Raw genomic sequence first — 24,598 nt, forward strand, 5'->3', positions numbered from 1 at the left:
GGGCCTTGGGTTCAATCCCCAGCACCACACACACACACAAAAGTATATGCAGTGGCATATACCTGTAATCCCAGTAGCTCAGAAGGCTGAGGCAGGAGGATCATGAGTTCAAAGCCAGCCTCAATAAATTAGTGAGGCCCTAAGCAACTCAGTGAGACCTGTTTCTAAATAAAATACAAAATAGGGCTGGGGATGGGGCTCAGTGGTTGAGTGTCCCTGAGTTCAAACCCCAGTACCCAAAAAAATAATAAATAAAAATAAAAGGGCTGGGGATGTGACTCAGTGGTTAGGCACCCATAGGATCTAACCCTTGTCCCCAAAAAAGAAAATAGACTTGCAGGGCTGGGGATGTGGCTCCATGGTAGAATGCATGAGGCCCTAGTTTCCATCCCTAGCACTGCAAAACCAAACAAATAAATAAGTAAATAAAAATAAATAAAAATAATTTATAGACCCCCTGACTTAGGAGATGGTGGTTAAAAAGAGGGCTAAGTCCTACCCTCAGCTGCTGAGGTAGAAAAAAATTTATTTTTATGTCTTCATTAAAAAATATTTTTATAGACCCACTATATCCCAGACATTCGTAAGAGTTTTAAAATATTGATGCATTACCCACATATATAGTAGTACAATTCTCAAAAGCCAGGTCATAGAAACAGTCTATGTGTCTGTCAACAGATGAATGGATAAAGAAAATGTGGCTCATATATACAATGGAGTTTTATCCAGCCATAAAAAAGAGTAAATGTCATTTGCCGGAAAATGAATGGAACTGGAGAGCATAATGTTGAATAAAATAAGCCAGATTCAGAAAGTCAAAAGTTGTATGTTCTCTTTCATAAGTAGAATATAGAGAACAATATTTTAAAAGGGACTTCATGAAAATAGAAGGTAGGGGGCTGGGAATGTAGCTCACTTACCTAGCATGCATGGGACCCTGAGTTCAATCCTGAGCACTACAAAAAAAAAAAAAAAGACGAAGAAAAAGAAGAAAGAAAATAGAAAAAAATAGAAGGGAGACCAACACAGTCAGTGAAAGAAGAGGAATGAAATTGATCAAATTACATATTATGTGCATGTATGAATATGTCACAATGAGTCTATTATGTATAATCATAATGCATCAATCAATAAATAACAATATTGATGTGTTTTGTCATCACAATGACTCTAGAAGTCAAGTAGTATTATTTTCCTTGATCTGAGTAAAGAAAAAATAGAGAGGGTAAGAAACAAACCCAAGTTCACTTAGTGCTATAAATTAGAGCATCCAGATTTGAATGCAGGCAGCTCATACTCTTAGGCTCTGTGCTGTGATCGCCCTGCACTAAATGAACATCCACTGTCTACCCTGAGGGCTGGTAGAGCTAGTGGTGGGTGGGTGGGGTCCCAGAGATGATTAAGATCCAGTCCTGCCCTCAGGGAGCTTTAGCCCTGCAGGGAAGGGTTAGTGCATTTTAACAGTAAGTGTAGCCTTGGGAAAGCAGGAGATATAAAATAATTCCATTTTTAGGAAGGTCAAGTATTAGCACACGTGATCTATGGGGATAAAAAGGTCAGAATAAACCTTGGAGAGTACCAATGAGAGAGGCACAGGGAAACTTGTGGGACTGAAAAGGGTTTATGTCTTTATCTAGTCATCTGGTATGCCTAGATAAAAAGTTACAAAGAAGACTCAAAAGAATTTAAAAGAAAGAGGGGCAAACATTTGGCACTGAGAGGACACTGGCAGGTGTGGAACCAGGCAGGGAAGTAGCTGCTCAGCCTGCAGCAACCTAAGTCCTCATCTGGGAGGTGTCATAGCCGCCCCAGGGGCCCCCAGTCCCATCTCCTCAGAGTTCTATTGGAGGAAATGGGCTTATAGACAACAGCATGCTGGCTAGCTATGGACCATTGTATTTGGGGGCAATGCTCACAGACCCACTTGCGGGGGCAACCCAATTTCCTGGACAGAGTTGAAGATCTTCCCACAAACCTCTTTGTGTTAAATTGGGGTCCTTGACACAAACTGACCCTGAGCACTCTCTCCTCTGAGGAAGGAAAGCCCTACACTCACATTGCTCACATCTCCCTGAAGGAAAAGGCTGTCTCACCTCATTGTGGCCTTCAGATCTTAGGCTCTTAGCCTGAAGGCTCCAATGGATGCCACCTTTAAGGCTCAGATTTTCTTCTTTATTTCTTTTTTTACAACTATTCTTTATTGCCAGGCATTATGTTACATGCCTATAATCCTAGGGACTCAGGAGACTGAGGCAAGAGGACCACAAGTTCAAAGCCAGCCTCAGCAATTTAGCAAGGCCTTAAGCAACTTAGCAAGGCCTTACACAACTTAGCAAGACCCTGTCTCAAAATAAAAAATAAAAAGGGCTGAGGTTTGGTTCAGGGGTTGAGTGCCTCTAGGTTCAACCCCTAGTACCAAAATATGAAATAAAGTAATTCTTCATTTTTTATTTATATGTCTCGTTTTTTGCAGTCCTGGGAATTGAACCCAGGGCCTTTTACATGCTAGGCTAGAGTTCTACCACTGAGCTACATCCCTTGTCCTGGAGGCTCAGATTTTTTTCTTTTTTGGTACTGGGGATTGAACCCAGGGGTGCTTTACCACTGAGCTACATCTCCAGTCCTTTTTGTTTTTATTTTGAGACAGGGTCTCGCTAAATTGCTAAAAGTCTCACTAAATTGCTGAAGCTATCCTTGAACTTTTGATCATCCAGTCTCAGCCTCCCATCTTGCTGAGATTGCAGGCATGTGCCACTGTGCCCAGCTCAGATTTGTTTATTCCCTGTCCCTCAACTTTGGCGGGGGGGGGGGGGGGGACCAAGCTTTAAGACTGAAGCTATTCTTAGAACCCGGTACTTGCCAAAAACTCATCCACCCACCTATGCACCTAACCACGCATTTACTTACCCATAAATCTACCTATGTATCCATCCATCCATCCACTCACCCATTCGAGTACCTACTCATGTACCCATCCATCTGCCCTTTTACCCATCTGTCCAATTACTTATCAGTCTATCAAACATCTATCCACAAACCCACCAGAATACCACCTCTGATTTCTGTCAAGCATCTCTTCTTCAAGGAGGTATTGATATTTGGAGATGATTTTCTTCTGGAGGTCAACTCTGTGCTGAGAATTTTTGGAGAGGGTAATATCACTGAGGCTTACAATAGTCAGGAAAATGCAAAAGAGGGCTGAATGTTTAGTACTGATGTCTGACTGTCCAGGTTCAAACCTGCCATTTGTTGGGTTTGTGAGTTTAGGCAATTTATATAACTTCTCAGTTCCTCATTCTTCTAACCTGCAAAACAGGTGAGGTAAATCACAAAAATGGCTACATTTTCTCTTCCTTGTATTCATCCCCTTTGCAATGTGACTTTTCAATTACCCCCCAAAAGTGAGGTCTATATTCCAATGCAATGAATCTGGGCTGACTCTGTGACTTGCTTTGGCCAGAAGAATGTGGTAAAGTGATGTGTCAATTGTTTTTTTCTTTAAACATGGAATACTTTATGAATTTGCATGTTATCCTCTAACTGGTGCCATGCTAATCTCTGTATTGTTCTAATTTTAGCATATGTGCTCCTGAAGTGAGCATATGACATGCCAAATTTGAGACAGGCTTCCACAGTCTTTGCATCCATTACCCATTGTCTTTCTCTTCTTTTCCATCTGTCTCTCACTCTCAAACCCTGTGTTACTGCCCTACATATAAATAAGCCCAGACTAAACTATTAGAGGATGACAGACCACCTGGATCAAAACTCCCTATCATTCCAGCGGACAGCCCGCCAACTCCCAGAAGCTGAGTTGCCAAAATGGCCTATAACTGGCCACAGACTTATAAGGGAAGCCAGTCAAAATCAGCAGTACCCCGCTGAATGCTGCCTAAATTACTCACAGAATCACAAGCAAATAATAGGTGGTTGTTTTAAGCCATTAAGATTTTGGTGGTTTCATGCAGAATTATTGTGGTAATAGTTAAAAGATGATACGACAGGGTTATACAACTCTTGTACCTCAGAGTTGTGGAGGGAATTAAATGAGATGGTCTAAATAAAAGTGCTTAATTCAATGCCACTGACAAGAGGCAACATACCATGTTTATCATTGGTATAAGGCATTGTGCCCCATGTGGAGATCAAAACTATGATCTCAGCCAAATGATTTGTGCTAGAAATGGACTCCACCTGAGCTTCCAACCAGCTGCTTGTGGACCACATGTGGCCCCACCTACAGAAGCCTAGGGCCTGCATAAAATTTCTAGCCAAACATAATTAAGGTTACATAATTAGTGGGCACTCATAGAGGTGTGAAGTTTGGTAGATATATGGTAATGTTGGACTTACTTGCCAAATATGCGGGACCAGCCACATGACAGCAGACAGCCGCATCATACTCAAAGAGAAACTTGGTATGTCCAGCTTCTTTGAGGATGTTCTACCCTTCTCAAGAAAATGATGGGCTTGTCTGGAACTGGACATGAGATGTGAGCAGATAACCTCTGCGTAAACCACCCTATACCACCACAAAACAGCTTGGAGTTTAATGGATCTTGAAGGATTTGTTGACCTTGATTTTGATAAAATTCTAGTTTCAGAAGAGATTCATAGATTTTACACCAATATAATGGGGTATAAGCCCAGACTAAACTATTGGAGGATGAGAGACCACATGGATCAAAACTCCCCATCACTCCAGCCAACAGCCTGCCAACTCCCAGAAGCTGAGTTGCCTAACTGGCCTATAACTGACCACAGACTTATGAGGTCTTATTTGTGGTGGTAAAAAACAAACAAACAAACAAACAAACAACAAACCCTGGAAGCTGCAAGAATGTTCACCAATAAGGAGATGGTTGAAGAAATTGTAATATTTGTACATCTAATTTACTTTAAAAGTAAATTAAAATTATCTTTTAAAAAAATATTTTGGAGGGCTGGGGATATAGCTCAGTTGATAGAGTGCTTGCCTTACAAGCACAAGGCCCTGGATTCAATCCCCAGCACTGCAAAAAATAAAAATAAAAAATATTTAGTTGTAAATGGACACAATATCTTTATTTTATTTATTTATTTTTATGTGGTGCTGAGGATTGAAGCCAGTGCCTCACACATGCTAGGCAAGTGCTCTACCACTGAGTGACAACTCCAACCCTAAAATTATCTTTTGACCTAGAGATGGATTTTTAGGAGAGAAAATCTAATGGAAGAATAATTATTATATAGAGAATGATCCTATTTTTATGAACAAAAAATTGCATCTGTTATGGTTTAGATCCTAGATGTCCCTCAAAAGCTCATGTGTGAGACAATGTAAGAAAGTTTAGAGGTGAAATGATTGGGTTATGAAAGCCTTAACGTAATCAGTGCATTAATCTCCTTATAGGAATTAACTGGGTAGTTACTATAGACAGGTAGGATGTGATTGGAGGAGGTGAGTCATTGAAGGCATGCCTTTTGGTCTTATATTTTGTCAGTGGTGAGGAAAGTTTTCTTTCTTTGCTTTCTGGTGGTCATGTCCTGAGTTGCTTTCTTCCACCACACTCTTCCACCACGAATTCTGCCTCACCTCGGGCCCAGAGCAATGGGCTGTATATGGACTTTTGAGACCAAGAGCCCCAAATAAAGTTTTCCTTCTCTAAAACTGTTCTTATCAGTTCTTTTGTTCACAGCAGCAAAAAAGCTCACTAAAACACCATCTAAGTGTATAAATATTAGTATAGATTTGTATGTCTATGGAGAAGGTATGGAAGAATATGTACCTAGGAGACAGGACAAGGTAGGAGAGATTATTAGTTTTTTCTTTGCATTTATTTGTTTATATATATAAATAATTGCAGCTAGGAGCCTGTAATCCAGTGGCTCAGGAGGCTGAGGCAAGAGGATCATGAATTCAAAGCCAGCCTCAACAACTTAGTGAGGTCCTAAGCAACTTAGTGAGACCCTATCTCTAAATAAAATATAATAAAAGGCTGAAATGTGGCTTGATAGTTAAGTGCCCTTGAGTACAATCCCTGAACCAAAAAAAAAAGCAAACTTACAGAAAGTTGCAAGAATAAAAGTAGTACAAACAACCAACAACACCTGTATACTCTTCACTCAGATTCGCTTGTTAACATTTTACCTCTCTCCTTCCCTCTCCTAACTACACACACACACACACACACACACACACACACACACACACACACAAATGCACACGGTTTTTTTTTCTGACCCAAATGAGAGTAAGTCAGATTCATCATGACAATTTACCCCTGAACACTTCAGAGTGTATTTCCTTGAAGCATAGAGACATTTTATTACATAATCACATCATAGCCAACAACTTTAGTAGATTTAGTTGACACTAAATATGTTCTCTGGTTTAAGAGAATTAAAGTAGAAATCAATAACAAAAAATATATGGAAATACCCCAAAGATATGAAAATTAAATAATTCACTTCTAAATAATCCACAGATCAAAGAGGAAGTCACAGGAGAAATTAGAAAATATTTTGAATTTAACAATGCTAAATAAGGAGATACCTTCATCTAATCTACTGATCACTTATCTTTTGTGCACTGTTTATAATTCTCCATGTCCATGGCTATGTGAGTTTACACTGCCCACTGGAGGGGGAGGAGGTTATTTCCCCTCCCTGCTGATATAGGGCTGGGATATGTGAGGCTCTGAAGCCAAGGAGGCAGAGTGACAGTGTGCCAGTTCCTGACCACAGCCTTGTGTTTTCTACAATCTGTAACGCCACCATTTCCCTGGTTCCTGTTGCAGCATTGTTCTGGGTCCTTGAAGGAACACGTAGGGGCAGAACTCAGCTCATCAACACAGGAGCTAAACCCAGCTGTGCACACAGAATGAATCAGAGTGGCCCATCAAAGCCCCACCTACCAGCAGACATATCAGAAAGAAAGACTTATTGCTGTAAACCACAGAGATGTGTGCATTTGTTATGCAGCAAGGACTGAACAATATAGGTGCTTATGAATACTTATAAAACACCAAATGCTAGTGATTTAAGATTTTTACTTATTTTTACTTTTACTTATGATTTTAACTTATTTGATACCAACAATCGTTTTTCACAAACAAGGAAACTGAGGTTGAGTTACTTGCCTATGGTCACTTAACTAATCAGTTGATAAATTATGTGACCATGAGACACATTGCCTCTAGACTTATGCTAGGCAAGACAACTGTTGATGGTGGTAGTTGCTTATAATAAGTCATTTGATACCAATAATTGTTTTTCATATAAATAAACTCAGGTTAAGTTACTTGCCCAAGATCACAGAGCTAATAATCTAGTAAACTGTGTAACCATGGTACACACTGCTAAGTAGACAACAATTGGTGGTGGTAATTATTTAAACCAGTTTGAGTAGGGGTTTCAGTTATTGCCAAATTCACCTGCACAGCCTTCTCCCTACTTCAAGACTACCCTCCTCATCTTCTCTAGCCCCAGGGAATCTCTGATGTTCCCCAAACATTAATTTGCACCTGTCCTCCTCTAGGGTGCCCCGAGGGTTTGAAGTTTTAGAGCACTAAAGTTAGTGAGTCTGGCTTTCTAGCTATAGAAAATGCAGGGAGGAGAAAAAAAATCACCAATATGATTTAAAAAAAAAAAAAGGACATGATGGGGCTGGGACTGTAGCTCAGTGGCACAGTGCTTGCCATGTGTGAGGCACTGGGTTCAGTCCTTAGCACTACATAAAAACAAACATATTAAAAAATAAAGGCATGCTGTCCATCTACAACTAAAAAGGAAAATAAATTTTAAAAAGATCCTGAGAATAAAATGGAATCAAATATCCAGTTCACTTCTACCTAAAAATAGTGAAAAGTGGGTCCTTCATTCCAGCAGGTAAGTTACCAAAAGCTCAAGCAGACCTAGGGCTTACAGGAGGAATGCATTTAGAAAGTGAGATGACTGGGTACAGGATTCAGGCCCAAAGAAAACAAAAAAGTCCAGGCTTTTTACAGCTACACACTTCTCAGATGCAAATGGTCTCAGAATTAACAGGAAAAGCAATTTCTGTGGGATTCAAAAGGGGGGTTGGGGCTGGGTGGGAAACAGGAGCAGTCTGCTATTGCAAGACAAGAGGGAGCTTAGAGAAGGAAGCAGCCTCCCCTCATGACCTGGGGGAGCAGCTGGCGCAAAAGGATAGAGATCAGGTGACCAGTTTTGTCTCCTCCCAGGGCTCAGAGACTAGTAGGGGGAGGGGAGCAGATGGCTGAGAGCCTCAGAAAGATGCTGCAAATCCTGCCATTGAGTTGCTTGTCATGGTCTTGGTCCTGCCCTTCTTTGGCCTCCCTCCCTCAACATCCCTGTCCCTTTAATACCTTGTGAAATAAATTCTATGGGATGGTCCCCAAAAATTCTCCAGATGGGACCCCGATGAGGATCTACACCTAAGTGGTAGAAAGAACTCATTGAAACAAATGAGGAGATTTCCCTTTTCCCTTGAGACTAAGAAAGGACAGAAATAATGTGCAAAAGAAATGTTACTATGAAACAATGAGAAATGTTCAAGATGCTAATAATTTTTCACAATTTTTTCTGGCAAATCATTGCCTATTTAAAAATTCACACACAAACAAAAAACTTTAAATGGCAATACTCAATTCTGTAGTTTTGAGGTGAGATTCGTACCTTAATACATCAATGTTGATGTTGACAATGAGAAAGTAACAACAAAAATGATCACATCCTTTGATGTAGGAAATTCACTTCTGGAAATGTATCCAGAAGTAAAAAGAAAAATTCAATCCATGGTGTAAAAAACAACACACACATACATAACACTAAAAATAAACAAGCAAACAAACAAAAACCCTGACACACAAATATATTCACTGCAATGTTATTTGTAAATGCATATATCTTAATAAGGAAAAATAAAAGAAAAAGAAAATAGAGCCACTAAAAATGGTTATGAGTACTATTTAGCAACTTGAAAAATGGTAATAATATAACAATGATAAACGTAGGACATGAAATCTTCATGTACCATGATTACACTATACTTTAAAAATTAGTTGAAATGGAAAGTAAATACCAGAAAGATGAGTAGAGGAAAGACAACAAAGGGAGGGGAAAGGAGAGGGAGAAGGAAAATACTGGGGACTGAATTACAGCAAATTATATCCCATGCCTTTATAATTATGTCAAAATGAATCTTAATGTTATGCATAACTAAAAAGAATCAATTAAAAAAAATAAGCCAACAACTTGGTGAGTTGACACATGTCTGTAAATCCTGGTGATTTGAGAGTTTGAGGTAGGAGGACTGAAAGTTTGGGGCCAGCAAGGCCAACTTGCAGAGACCCTATCCAAAAAAACCTGACCAAAAAGAAAGTAATTGCAGGTATGAAATTATGTTTTTTCTTTTATTTAAAAATGTTTCTATATTGTGTTTCCGTTGATTTATGTTCAAAACATTAGTTGTTGCTTTAATTTTTTTGTACTTATAGATGGACAGCATGCCTTTGTTTATTTTTATGTGGTGCTCATGGTCGCACCCCTTGCCTCACACATGCTAGGCAAGTGCTCTGCCACTGAGCTACAGCCCCAGCTCCAGAACATCAGTTTGTTGCTGTTGTTGGTGGTGGCAGTGGTTGTTTCTAAAAGAAATACAAACACCTGGCAGCAGGCTAGAGATGGACGAAAGCAGGAGGTACTTAGAGCCTGGCACAGTGACTCAGGCAAGAGATGCCCAAGGTAGGATGTCCTAGTTCCTTTAGGCTGCTACAACAAAATATCATGGACTGGATGACTTAGACAACAGACATTTATTGCTCAAAGTTCTGGAGGCTCCAAGTCCAAGATTAAGGCACCTGGTGAGTGTTCACTCTGGTTCACAGACAGCTATGAACCTCCCAGGGCAGAAGGGTAAATTACCCCACTGGGCCTCTTTCATAAGAGCACTAATCCTATTCCCCAGCGCTCTCTTCCCCAAAGTTCTACCTCTTAATATCATTGTTTTAGGGATTAAGTCTCAACATTTGATTTTTACAGGGGACACAAATATTCAGAATTTGGTCCCAAATGACCAGGAGGAATAGGGACAGAGAAAGTAGTGGCTGAAGTTTTTAGTGTGGGCAAGGTATTGGTAGTGAGTGGTGATGTTATCTGAGCTAAAGGACATGGCAGGGAAGGAGAAGGCTATTTGCTTCTTCTCCATGTTGCTGGGGATCAAACCCAAGAACCCAAACTCTAGTGCATGTTGGGCAAGTGCTTTACCACTATGTTTTATCACCAGCTGCCCCACTTTTAAATTAACAGCTTTACTGTGGTTTGAAGTGATGCAGAAGCTCTAAGCTGTAGGATGTGTGTTGCAGTACAGGGTCTCCTGCAACCAACTTGGAGGCCACAACAGCCACAAATGGATAATGGATAATGTGAGTCTGTGACCACCACCTCCCAGGGCTTCAGACGACTCCTTGAGCTTTCCTTGCCACCCCCACCAGCTACTCCTGGTAGCACAGGAACATTTAGAAGGTAGCTCTATCCCTGTCCCAGACCAAACACTGTGGGCAGGACACAGCAAGTGCTAGAAGCTGTTCTGTGTTCTCTGCCTGTGGAACCACTAGGTCAGCCACTCTGCATAGGTCCAGGACTGCACAAGTGCTGATAGTAAAGATTATAGGATTTTTTCAAGTCATTGTTAAAAGCTAAAATTATAGTCAGCTGGGCATGGTGGTGCTTGCCTGTAATTCCAGCAGCTCAGGAGGCTGAGGCAGGAGGATCACAAGCTCAAAGTCAGCCTCAGCAAAAGCGAGGGGCTAAGCAACTCAGTAAAACCCTGTCTCTAAATAAAATACAAAAAAGGGCTGGAGCAAACCACCCAGGCATCAGGATGGGTGGGTGTCAGTCTCTAAAATCCCCTCTGAGGAAGAATCTATGTTAAACCTCTATGTAATCAAGGATATAGGTATATGTATTTGTGTGTTCATACGAAAAACTGAGATTCTATCTGAGTTACAAAATAATGATTTTTTAAAAAATGTATATGCTTTCCAATTTTAAAATTTAAAATTTAAATTTAAAAAGTATTACTTTTATAACCAGAAAATAAATGATTTTTCCATTTGTCTAAGGCAAAAAAAAAGAACCTAAGCAGAAAGATGAATGCATTTTGGTGTTTAAGAAGGTTTGATAAAGAAAGAATGTCACTTTTTTATTAAAAAAAAAAAAGGGGGGGTGCTGGAGATGTGGCTCAGAGGTTGAGTGCCCCTGAATTCAACCCCTGGTACTAAAAAAAAAAAAAAAAAAAAAAAAAAAAAGCTAAAATTATATGAATTTACAATTGAATTAATCATATAAAAAATAAAGATGGGGCTGGGGAATATAGCTCAGTGGTAGAATGTGTGTGTGAGAGGCCCTGGGTTTACTCAGGAAGAGAGAAAGAAAAAGAAAGAGAAAAAAAGGAAGGGAGGAGGAAGAGGAAAGACAGGAGATGAAAAAGGAAAAAAGAAAAAAAAAAAGATGATACTCAAAATTTATAACATGCTAGTTACTTTACTACTTGTTACTACTATCTTGTGCTCTCATGCCCATGTATTGTTCTCATCCATTGTTATCTGTAGGACAGACATACCACTGTGCTTGTCCTTCTAACTCTGGTACTGTAATATCACATTGGTGGCTACGAATCAGCCACAGCGAGAGTATGTATACCAGAGAAATCAGCAAATGCTACACATCAGGGCTTGATTTACTGCTCCTCTCCCTCTCCTTTCCCCACCCTGTTAGTGGTCAATACCTTCTAACCTTCTATACACATGGGTTTGCCTGAAGCCATTCCATCTACATTAGCCAGTTTTCATTACTATAAGATACCTGAGGTTAGGTAGCCTTACAAAGCAAAAAGGTTATTTAACTCACAGTTCTGGAGGTTCAAGGGCACATCTTACTACTAGCATCAGTTTAGCTAGACTGTGAGCACTTCACAGTATAGCATGTGTGAGAGGAAGAGATCACATCTACAGATGGGAAGCTGGGATAGGAGAGATGAGTTCCACACGATCCAAACTTTAGTTACTTTAGTAGGGGTTCCCCTGGTGTAAGGGAACCTGTGTACAATGTTGTAAGGTTCTAAGCATTGAGAATTGCCTTCACCTATCCAGTGAGAAACATTTAATTTCTGATAAGCAAAAATATTCTATGCATGTCACATTTGAAGAGTGAAGAAACCGAGGCATCACTGAGGCCTCTCACTCCACTGAGCCCCTGCTGCACAGTTTATTTCCTCCATCACTCATTCCAGGAGTGCGGAGCTCCACTCTGTGCTAGCTGTTCTGGGCACTGGGGGTAGAAGTGAGTCAAGCACACACATCTTTTCCCCCACCTTCCAGTCCCTCTCCTTCAGGGTTTAGTCAGAACAGGGTAGGCTGCAGGCTCTGACCTACTGCCCAACTTTGAATTAAGGGTCTTCCATTTGTGACTTTTCTCAACCTTGTGCCGGTCTCTATAAACCTAGAAGGTAGGTATTATTGACCCCATTTTACAGATGAGGCAGCTGAAGTCTGATATTCACAGTTAACCAGTTTCTAATTGATAATAGTGACGCTTCTTAGGGTCAAGTGTGTACTAGTGAAAAAAGTATGTAAGGTGAGTGTTTTCTTTCTTTCTTTTTTTTTTTTTTTTTTTTTTTTGCGGTGCTTGCAAGGCAAGCACTCTACGGACTGAGCTATCTCCCCAGCCTGTAAGGTGCGTGTTTTCTAATGAAGCATTATAACCCTATAGCCATTCCCAGAATTGAGATACATTATTCTTTATCCCAATTTCTTGTGATTAGATGCCTGAAGGATATCCTTAATCACAGTGTGTAATGCAATTCAGTGTTGTGGAGGTGACCTGGAGCTTCTCCCTAGAGCTGTGGTTGAGACAGGAGACAGTTCCAGGAGAGACCCCCTAAGGCACTGTGGTTTTTAGAAGATGCATACTTTACACAAAGTATGTTAACTGTACTTAAAAAATTCAAAATTAATATTATGGCACCCAAACACCTTGCTTATAAACAGGGTTCAACCTCCCTAGAAAGACTGGAGAAATAGGGACATCATTGATTCTCATCACACTTCCACCCCCACAAGGTACTGAAGGCCCAGCTGGACTATAAAAGTCCACTTCTGAGAGAAAATCCAAACTCTTCAAGAATACACAACTCTAGACAGGATTCCTCAGTTTTTTAAAATTCATGGCCACTTTTATGGCATGAAAAAACAAAACAAAACAAACAAACAAAAAACAACCCTCTCCTAACTTCAAATTTCAAAGTAGGATTGCAAATCCCAAAACATCCTCCATACCTTGACCCTTTGCATTGTGGAGAATCCACAATTTAAAGGACTAGTTAAGAGTTTATTACAATGCTAGTCCAGGGAAAGTCTGGAGAAGAAGGTAGATCAAAATCAACAGCAGCCCCTGTACCACCGTGGAAAATGATCCTACCCCAATGCCCAACCAGGAACAGGACTGGGATAGGGAAAGTAGGCTTCCCCTAGGACTCCTGCTGAGAGACAAGGCCAGGCCCACTCCTCACCTTGCCCCACAAAGGACACCTCAAGGATAAAAGAGATAACCCATAATGTGGGACACTCCACAGGGTAACTGATCTGTGAAAAATCAGTGGCAGGGGAATAACAGGTCAGGAGACTGACTAGTTATCACACCAACCATGCCTGGCTGCTGATACAAACTTACCAACTGTGAAACAATCCAGAGGGTTTGACTACAGGTTGCCAATGAAACAATTCCAAAAATGTGTGTGTTTGGTTAGAAAAGTGATAATAAGCACTGATATAAGAAAATATCCATAGTTATATAATTCAAACATGATATATGCATGTGTGGAAATGTCACAGTGAAATCCATCAATTTTTATAATTAATATGACTGAATAAATATTTAAAAAGGTAATAAAATGAGAATAAAAAAGAAAATATCCATATTTGTTAAAAACATCTACCTAAATGAGTAGTTACAGAATATAGGATACCTGGATTTATGTCAAAATATTTTTTCAGCAAAGAAAGAAGCAAACAATGCAAAGTCTTGGTAAATGTTGAGTATGGGTAGTGGTGTTCTGTTGCATCATTCTCTGACTTTCTGCATGACTGAAAATTTCCATATAATTAAAAGATGTAAAACAAAGAGTCAAATAATGCTGGGTGCTGAGGCACATGCCTATAATCCCAGCAACTGAAAAGGCTAAGGCAGGAGGATTACAAATTCAAAATCAGCCTTAGCAATTCAGCAAGGCCCAGCAACTTAGCAAGACCCTGTTTCAAAATAAAAAATAAAAGAGTCAATTAAAACAACCACAGCCTCCTTCAGTTCCATGAAGTTAAGGAGACAATCGCCTGAGCCACTATCTGCAACAAGACATCTTAACATTCACACACAACAGTTACAAGATGGTTTCTATGCTTGGAAAATGTTGTTTCCTCAGTTTTACTTGTGGGGCTTATAATTCTTTTGTCAACAAAAAATCTTTGAAAGGTAGAAAACATTTGGAAGTAAAAGAGGAGGAGAAAGAAAAAGACATGAGGAGTGCTGCTGTGAGTTCCCATACAAATGAAAGGGAGCCTAACATGCTTCCCCAGGTGACAGAACAACCCGCCGACCATCTTACCATGGGAGCTCAACAAGCTTCTCTTGAACAAAGGGATTCAAGCTGGCTGCAACTACAGCACAGGGAACAGAGGATCTAGTGTCCACAGAGCTCTGATGCAAAATCTTAAATATGCATGACAGTTTTCTACAGAGCACTTAGCTTCCTTTGGATTTTTAAAGTAATTCATGTTCCACAAGTTAAGAATGCCTACTCATAAAGAAGGTCTAAAAGCTACCTGCTGAATTAAAGCCTTGCCCATGAGTTATTAATAAGATTCTTATTTGAGAATATCTGATTGTTTTAGAAATGTTCTTGTTGGGTCCAAAAACACCAGATTGACAGTCCATCTTCAAACTCCACAAACACACCAAGCAGCCTTGTCCTCCTGATGGGGGCAGGTCATATCCATGGCAGGTTCTGCTTGCAACACCCACACCTCTATTTCTGTGGTGCAAATGGAAAGGCCAGGGGAGGCAATCTAAATGGCAGCCAGCTTGTCCACTCCAACCCCAGACCAACTTCTCAGACCATGGGAAGAATGAGATCCTTCATTCCCAGGCCCATTCCTACAAGGAAATGCAACAGGTACAACAGATTAAGCGACATGTAGACACAGACATTTAGTTTATTTTTCCTGACAGTGACAAAAGTCAGCAAAAGTCAAGAGAACTTCAATGCCCTAGAAGTCCTCCTGGATCTAATGTCAATACATCACTGACTGGGAATAGGGTAGGAATCCTTCTCTGTAATCATTTCTCTTATCCCAGGACACAGTGCCTTCTTGGGTTTCCTGTCCTCTAAATTAAGACACACAGATTCTCTCTCACCAAGAATATCAATCTAGAAGTTCCTTCATTCTCACAAGCTGTTAGGTGGAGGGAGGGACAGCAGCAGCATTCAGTTTTAGTAAATGATGGAATCCAGGATGTTGGTTGAAGGTCGCTCCACGAAGGACTAAAGGGTGACTGCTCCTCAGCACTCACTCCACTGCCCAATGCTCGGTTCTCCCAGCTGAGGTGTGGAGGCCCATCTGTCTAATTGCAGAGGAGATGAGAGCCCACTATGAAATGAGTGACTGCCTGCAGGTCTCTGTGAAGACCCATTCTCTGATAGCCCACACATTTCTCTGGATGAGCCGGGTTCATGTCAGCGCCGGAGCCTCAGAAAGAACGCATGTTTACACTCTGTACTCTCCAACGGGTAATATTTATCATAAAAATCTAAAACATACTCTTCAGTCTTGAATCCAAACTTCTGGTAGAGCAACATAGCGGGGTTGCTTGCTGAGACGTGAAGGGTTACATCCTTGCCCATGCAGGTCTGCCAAAAGAGTGGAAAAACACAAGATGAAAACAAAAAGGCCTGAGGGAAAATGAGTAGGTGAAGAACCTCTTTTAAGTGTAGGCAGTCAGTTATGGAAACTGGGGAAATAAGGGACTGAGGCAGAGGCACTGCACTTAGCAACGGCTGGAAATGGAAGGACATTTTTGCTGCTGATCTAAACATTCCTAAAACTAAGGAGATGATGAAAATCTGGGCATTGTTTTTGTTTCCCTCTGAATCAAAGGGTCAAGGGAGATATTTTATTGTCAACTTTATTTATAATTCAATTACATTTAAATATTTCAAATATATCAGCATCAACACTATGACAACCTTCAAGAACTAAGAGACCGAGATAGTTCTGCTTTTTTAAACTAGATGTCATCTCATACCCTGTTTCCCAAACATACAAATTCCCTCCCTAGACCATCTAGAAAAGGTGCTAAACTACATGCAGAGACACGAAATATTAAGAATGTAATTATAAAACCAGAGGACCTTGTCTAGACCCTCTGAATCCCAAATTTACTTTCCATCCCTCTAGTAATTTGCTTCACAGAAATGAAATTTGTGGATTCTCCAATGGTCTAATCTTTGGGGAAAAGGGTAATAATTGTTCTGTGAAAATGAGGCAAGTTCTTAGAGTCTTTAACCAGTTACACAGAAATAAGGTATCCCAAAAGCCAGAGAAATGAAGAACTCAGTTTTTTTTGTTTTTTGCTTTTTATACCAGGGATTGAACACAGGGCTGTTTAACCACTGAGTCACTTCCCCAGCCCTTTTTATTTTTTATTTTGAGACAGAGCTTTGCCAAGTTGCTTAGGGCCTGGCTAAGTTGCTGAGGCTGGTCTTGAACTTGTAAACCTACTGCAATCAGCTTCCTAAGCCACTGGGATTACAGGCATGCACCACTGTACCCAGCAAGAAGTTTTTTTTTTTGTTTTGTTTTGTTTTTTTTTAATGAGGAAGGCACTAAGATACTGGAATTGACTGAGTCTTGAGATTTGTAATCCATGATTCCCAAGGTCTCTCTGTAAGCATTCTGAAGAAGTCCACCTGACAGCTATCTTCTTTTCTTGCTTAACCCACAATGTACATCCAAAGCCATTTTGGGGGACAAAAGAGCCCTACCAGTATAACCAGGACAAGGGTCATGTTGAGCTTATAGAGTAAATTTTGTGGAGTGATGTTAGTGTTCTCTAGATAACAAATATACATCATTTAATCCTGATTATCAGTGAGTACTACTAACTGAGCCCTTGAATTTAAGCCCTGGGATCAATGATCTGAATGGGATGCAAGGTATATACATACAAAGATGAACCACAACTCCACCCATCCAGAAGACACTCAGCAAAGACCACCTCCATGCCAGGCCTTATGTTCAGCACTAAGGACACACACACACTGATGTGTCATCCCTGCCCTGCTCATAGGTCCTTTCTGGTAATAGAAAAGGCAGAGAACCCTATAAGCAACCTGCTAGGACAAAAAGATGAATGCAGAGAAGATCAATTCTGTGGGTGGGATGTGGTAGAAGTAACTGAGGGGGTCTCGGTTGAAACAACGTAAGGCAGCACATGTTAATTGCCCAGAGTGATTTCTTAAGAAAGCAATTTCCAGCAAGATGGTTTTTCAGGATCCTATCAACATCTGGTAAATATTAAGCAAGTTTCGTTAGAAATTGAAAAAGAAGTGCCACTAAAAGTTGGAATAACATTTTATCATCTCCAGTTTTCCTTCAGAAGGAATCTTGCCTACACCAAGTTTATACTCAAGTACTCTATACCAAATGGTTCCTAAATAATAGTCACCAGAAAAATTATCAGAAAAAAATAATTCCTTAGGGGGAAAAATTATTGCATTTTTATATGACATTAGTACATAAATATATGGTGTATTTTCTTCAAAGGTGGAACAGACAAATCAGAGGAAGAATTAAATATTAGAATCAAGTTGTAGGTCACAACAGTTTATACAGTGATAGCCAAATTAAAGTAAGTTGACTATTTATTGATACAGTTGTGCTAAAATATTATAAATACTTAAAACAGTCTTATTTGTTGTTTTATTTATGATACATGTTCACAAAATAGTTTCTCTGAAACCTGGGTTTGAATGATAATTTTATATAGAGGGTTGGAGGTGTTTGTCTGTGTGCTATATAGCCCCATGAGTGGTAATGATCAGCTTCCTTTCACTTGGTCTCTGAGGCACCCACCACTGGGCTGTGCTGGACAGGACCACTCAGCCTCATGACTCCTTCAGGTCATTTTGTGGAGCCCTGAAAGGCAAATCTGGAGCAGAGACTACTTGCCTGAATCAGATGATAGATCATGAAAGTTGCAATCCCCGCTCTTCTCCATTCAGGATGGACAAACAGAAATGAAATATATGCTTCATTGTACTTCACATCAGGAACCATGAAGCCAAAGGCAATAATGACTTTTTTATAAAGGACGACTACACTGAAGTCTGGATACTGCAGGCACTCAGACAGGTCAATGCCTAAAGAAAAGAAACAACCAGAGACTCAAACTGTGTGCCTCTTGGAATTAATGAACACCAAGCTGTTCAATTTGTACTTATAGCTATACCTGCATGCTAAAAAAATCCCAAAATTGGAGGCAAAAATATTACCATAGATACCACATTCAGATCACAAAAATGAATTTTAGAAAATATCAAAATTAACATAGTCTTTTCTAAATACATATGTTAAAAGATGAAAGGCAGGACAGTTGGATAGGAGAGAGTGCTCAGGTTCAGAACTGGACACACCTGGCTTTGACTCAGCCTCCTCTACCATATGTGTGACTTGGCACATTTTGAAATGTCTTAGAGGCTTGGATCCTGCAATATGTAAAGCAAGGAGCATACCCAGACCTGACAGAGCTGGGTAAAGATCCCAGAGTGTCCCATTATATTATACCCTCCATATATAATTTATAAGTCTTTTATATAAATGCTACCTTTCACAATAAAGAAGTAAAATTAAAAAAAAAAAAATGATTCTGTACATGAGGTATGAAGGTACCTAGCATAATGGCAGAAGCAGCAGATGCTCCCAGAAAGCTACTTTTGGCCCCAATACCACTCCAAGAAGAATGAGCACAGCTCTGCCATCACATGCACTATTACATGATTATTAGACAGTAAAGATGACATGGCTCTAATCTTGGTGAAATCTGAACATCTAGAAGACATGGATTATTTCCTTTAAGTTTCAAAGCAGATCCAAAACAACATGTTTATATTTAGCAATTAAAATGTGTTTCTCTAACTGATGGCTCTGGTCTTCAGAGACAATTTTTTAAGGCTGATAAGATAACAAACCCTATTGGGGTTCTTATTCTCAAAGTCTATGATTGAGGTATTTGGCTTTTTAAAAACACCTTTTGGCTATACTAACACTTGCTAAGGAACAGGTAAACCAACAAAGCATAAAGAACTATTAAGCCAAAAACAAAAGTGTCCAAACGCACCCAAGCTACCAGTCTGTGTATCTTTGATAGACATTACCTGGTATCTAAACATAGGTAGAAGCATAACAGGATGAATCTTTTATTCTGGAAGCAGAGACAAACAGGGAAGAGAAACAAACAAAAACACTGTTTATTACTTTAATTGCTGGCTTCTTCTTGATCTTAGGAAAGTGAGAGGCATTTATATTTTAACATTTCTGTTAGTAGAAACAAAATGCATGAAATCATATGACTAAAGGTCTTAGGGTCATGTGGCATACACTAATTTAAAAAAGTGAACTATATAGAAAATTGATCTGCCTGGTTTAGAAGGGGGAACATACCAGGCCAGAAAAACTCCTGACACATAGAGTTGATCGTTGGGATGTGATTTGGTCGAACATAGCAGTAATCGAGAGGCGCATCGGGTTCAGGTGTCCAGTGAGGGTCATTCTTGTGTAGGTGGGAACGAATCTGTGACAGGAGCTGCAGTTTGGGTGGCTTTGTCTCATAATCACGCCTCCAGCACCACAGAAAATAAACAAATTCAAGTCAAGAAAAGTAGTTAATATTATTCCTAGCTAACTCACACAAATATTGATCATATTGAAATTTTAAACTAATTCACACTGCTCTATATGATAGCTTGACTTTAGCTATAATACTTTTCTGTATGAAATCTAAATTTCACTCTGTTTAACATTCATCAGACCCAACCAAGGACTGTACTAGCAGCTGCTGACCCTTAATGAACAAATTGAGGAAACAGAAATAGCATACAGATTCACCCTAAGAGTGTTCCAACAAGATCAGAGGCCAAAGGAGGGATTATCCAATTCTGCTGGGCAGTTGGGGAGCACAAGAGATAAGGTAAGACTGCAGTGGGCTCACAAACTGCCTTTCCACCTGTTTTCCCAGGAACTTAGTACTGGGCAAAGAGGGTCAGGGCAATCGTGAAGCTGCAGAGGAAGTGTGGCACAACAAAGACACTGTGCTTGCTCAGTCGCAGTGCCAGACACTGCTATGGGTCTCTCTAACGAGCTCAGCTTTCATTCCACTGCCTGGAAAACAAGACTCATTAGAAAATGTCCCAAAGTCAGTCTAGATATTGGCTCAACTGAGACATCTTTGCATTTTTTCTCATTTTATAGACAATTCACTATATACAACTTTAAGATTTAAAATTAAAATGATTGAGATAATCACAAAAAAACTAACAGTTGATTTATCCTTACATTTTACAATTTTTTCAAAGGACCACCTTGTCTATAAAAGTACAGCTGAAACAAGCAAAGACTGGAAAAGCACACAAAGCAGAAGTTTTTGGTTTTTGGTCACAGAAGAATGGGGTGCAGAAATCATGAACATTACTCCCCATATCACACTTAACACCACATCTCTTCCCCATATACCTGATATAGGGCTTCAAAATTCGAGAAGTATAAGGGCTGACAATACTTTGGTCCACAGCCATATCTTCTGATCCCACTAAACGATACAAAAACTTGGTGGTCTGGTGCCGAAATCCTTTCCTGGATGGCAAGGCAGTCTATGTGAAAGAAACATGGTTATATAAATATAAAATTACTCAAAGGACTAGTTAATTTCTATATATAATTAGTACTTATGATACTTTTATGTGTCAGAAAGTAGGTCTTTCTCCATTACTTATTTGGAAAGCTCAAATTTCAGTTAAAACTCTGTAGGCAACTTCATTTAAAACTAGATAATTAAAAACTAACCCTAGTCATAAAAGAGTCAAAATGATTTTTAAAAATTTAAAAATCTTAAGTAATCTAAGTGAGTAAAATGTAGGACTGAACACTGAATTTACAGCCTATTTAGACTTCCTTTTGTCTATGTTATACCTTCAGCCATTCTCTAAATATTAACCAGCACTAGCATCAAGTAGTTAACATACACATGGGTCATACTGTATGACTACACTATTATTCAGTGACCACAGGAGCCAATTACTGCATCCTTGTGTATGGGTTTTCTGAAATATGTCAATTTTTCAATGAGCAAAATTGACAAAAATGCAGGTGATGCTGATTATCATCCCTAAAACAAATCTCAATAGCATAGAGGCCCTCTCAGAGGGAGGGTATCCTAGCAGAACTGGGGGACTGCACACATTTCCCTGTGAAGCCCAAGAGCAGCACTGGAGGCATGCTGTTCTGCAGTGCCTGCTGCTCTAGGGCCCTCAGTCGTGTACTAACAGAACATGTGCAATTAGGGTTTTATAGCAAAGAGCTCAGAAGTAAGATTAAAAGGCACATTTATAAAGTGGTTTGCCAAGGGTTGGATGAAGTTTAGAAACCTGAGTTGTTTTTGTAGAATCAGTTTTCTCTTCGCCTAGAAAATAACTTTGTTGAAAGAATGCAAATTTCTTCCTTTGTAATTTGCTCTCATACTTTCCCAACCTGGACACCAAAATTTTCAAAAGCCAACTTTTGAAATTCTTCCAAGGCCTAAAGTAGGTTTCAAAGTAATCATCCCTGTAGGTATAAGTGGCTCCTCATATCCAGAGCCAGAGTCAATTTCCCCTCCCCTTGAATCTGGGTGGGCCTTATGAATGGTTGTGACCAATCAGAAAATGAGAGAAGTAATATTCATGGACTTTGGAATCCAGGTCTTAAGACACTAGCAGCTTCCCATATTTCCCTCTTGGAGCTGGCCTGCATATTATCCCAGATAAACCAGTGAATGACTAGCAGCCAAATGGAGACAGGCTCTGGAAGAAGAGAGGCATTCTGGGCATTACAGGTACAACACAGTTCCCAAGCAACTACAGCCACATAAGTGACCCCAGCCTTCAGCAGATGAACAACCCAGCTAGGACCAGTTAGTTCACAGAATCAGAGGAAATATTAAATAGTTATTAAGCTAGGCCACTAAATTTGGGGATGGTTTGTAATGTAGCAATAGAAAACTAACACACTAGCCACTTAACAGGTAGCCCACAAAATACTTGCAATATCTGGTTAGTCTCAAAGTGGGTCCTGTGGCACCTCCTGGATGTTATACAGCTTCCAAACTTTCTTCCATCTCCATTGCTTTCACCCTATGCTGAACCAACCTCCACTGTATGAACCACCATCACAGTTTCCTGATGGTCTCTCTGCTGTCACTCTTATCCTACATCACCCCACACTGTCTGCACATAAGCCAGAATCTTCTTTAAAAACAACTGGGTGTGGTGGCTGTAATCCCAGCAATTCAAGAAGCTGAGGCAGGAGGATCACAAGTTCAAAGCCAGCCTCAGCAACTTAGTAAGGCCCTACGAAACTTTATGAGACCCTGTCTTAAAATAAAAAAAAAATTAAAAAATAAAAGAATAAATAAAAAAATTTTAAAAAGGGCTACAGATGTGGCTCAGTGGCCCCTCGGTTCAATCTCCGGTACCAAAAACAAAAACAAAAAAACAAATTCACATTAAAAAAAAAAATTTCACATCCTTTGATCAAAAATTCCTAAAGTGGTTTCCCACTGTATGTTCAGAATACAATTCAAACTCCTCACTTGTAATTGGTAGGATCCTGCAGAATCTCACTCGATTACCCTTGGCTCCATTACCCTGTGGCCTCATCTTCTACCCACTCATTCTTCTGCCATCACAATGTTCAGGCACACACAGCAGTCTTACTCTTGCCTTTGGAGTTCCCTGACCTTCAACCCTGAGCTTTCTTTAGCCTGGTTCCTCCTTGTCAATCAGGACTTAGTTCAAGTGTTACCTCCACTAAGAGGCTACCTTTAACACCTCAGAACAGAGTGGTGCCACTGCTCTCTGCTCCTCTGCTCCACCATGGTACTTTCTTTGGATCAGGAGATCTCTATGTTAATTAAACTAGTCACCATCATCTCCCTGCTTGAGGAGAACAGCTCCATAAGGGCAGGGACCCTCTCAATCTTAACTCTCTGCAGTATTCCCAGGTAGAATAGTGCCTGGCACATCTTAGGTACTCAATTAACTTTTGCTGAATGACAAAGTGATGGTGGACAATTCTATCCAAAGTCAAATAAGTATGAACAATGTTATATGAGTTTCTTCAAACTTCTAGTTCTAAACACAATGGAGAGCTAGGTGGGCTGCTGGGTCCACTCCAAAATCAGGGAAGACAGAACACAAGGCTCCAAGAAGGCCTGGGGAGATCAAGGGTGGCTGGGATCTAGTCAGGTAGTGAAAGCAGAACACAGCTCTCCACCAAATAGGGCTGGGGTTTGCCAGCTTATACCACCCAGTGCTGCAGTGAATAGATCACTGCAAATTGACTTTATCAGCCATGTGTCTGCTGGAGGATAATGTCAGGAAGCAATGGAGTCTTCCTGAGGTGGCGAGGAGACTCCGCTGTGGACAACACCGAGCACTATACAATCCAGCAGTGACAATAGGAAAGGAAAAGGCAGTCCCAGGGCCAGTGATGCTGGGAGGGCCCTTAGGATGTAAGGCTGCTTGATTGGAAAAAGGTGAGGATAAGAAATGGGTTAGCCCAGAGCCTGCCATTTTACCAAATTTGCCAAGAGGGTCACAAACTAGGAACGTGCCTTTTGCACTTCTGCCAGGTGTATGTACCAATAATGGTACCTGAAAAGACTGAGGGAATCTGAGTTCAGAGAGGAAAAACCAAGACACATAAATGAGGTCAATAGAACAAATGGAGGATAACAAACTAAACAAACTACTGGAAAAACAAGTAATCAAATAGACAAGGATTTTTAAAAAGCACAATAAATTGCCATCCTGGAAAATACAAATCAAAACTACAGTGAGATACCACTTCATATCCACAGATGGCTCTAATAAAAAAGACAGTAACAATATAGTGAAGATATATGGAGAAATCAGAATATTTATACCTGGCTGGTGGGAATGTACAATGATGCCAACACTTTGGAAGATAGTCTAGCAGTTCTTCAAAAAGTTAAACATAGAGTAAACCATCAGACCCAGTAATTCCACTCCTAAATATATACCCAGAGAAATCAAAACATATGTCCACACAAAAGTTTGTATACAAATGTTCATAGAAGCATTATTCACAACAACCATTTGCAAGTTCAAGGCCAGCCCCAGCAACTTAGTGAGACTCTGTCTCAAAAATAGAATAAAAAGAGTTGGGAGTATAGCTCAGTGGCAGAGCACCCCTGGGTTCAATCCGCAGTACCCCAGTGCCAAAAAAGA

At 40.1% G+C, this 24,598-nt stretch overlaps 1 protein-coding gene across 3 annotated transcripts in view; it reads right to left on the bottom strand.

Annotated features, from left to right (window-relative positions):
* Window positions 1-15,013: 15,013 nt before the first annotated feature.
* Window positions 15,014-24,598, bottom strand: part of KAT14 (lysine acetyltransferase 14) — a 34,296-nt gene continuing 24,711 nt past the window's right edge. The window contains exons 7-10 of one of the 3 annotated variants that reach the window (XM_079127536.1): window positions 20,826-20,962; window positions 19,758-19,933; window positions 18,267-18,457; window positions 15,014-15,946 (exon numbers count right to left, since the gene is read on the bottom strand). In XM_079127536.1, coding sequence (XP_078983662.1) covers window positions 15,773-15,946; window positions 18,267-18,457; window positions 19,758-19,933; window positions 20,826-20,962 — 678 coding nt within the window. In that variant the 3' untranslated portion in view covers window positions 15,014-15,772. Of the gene's footprint in view, window positions 15,947-18,266; window positions 18,458-19,471; window positions 19,519-19,757; window positions 19,934-20,825; window positions 20,963-24,598 lie in introns of those variants that run through there. The other 2 variants (XM_079127535.1, XM_079127537.1) reach the window with 2 other exon arrangements.

This window comes from Sciurus vulgaris (assembly GCF_902686455.1).
Source record: "Sciurus vulgaris genome assembly, chromosome: 2".
NCBI classification, from domain to species: domain Eukaryota; kingdom Metazoa; phylum Chordata; class Mammalia; order Rodentia; family Sciuridae; genus Sciurus; species Sciurus vulgaris.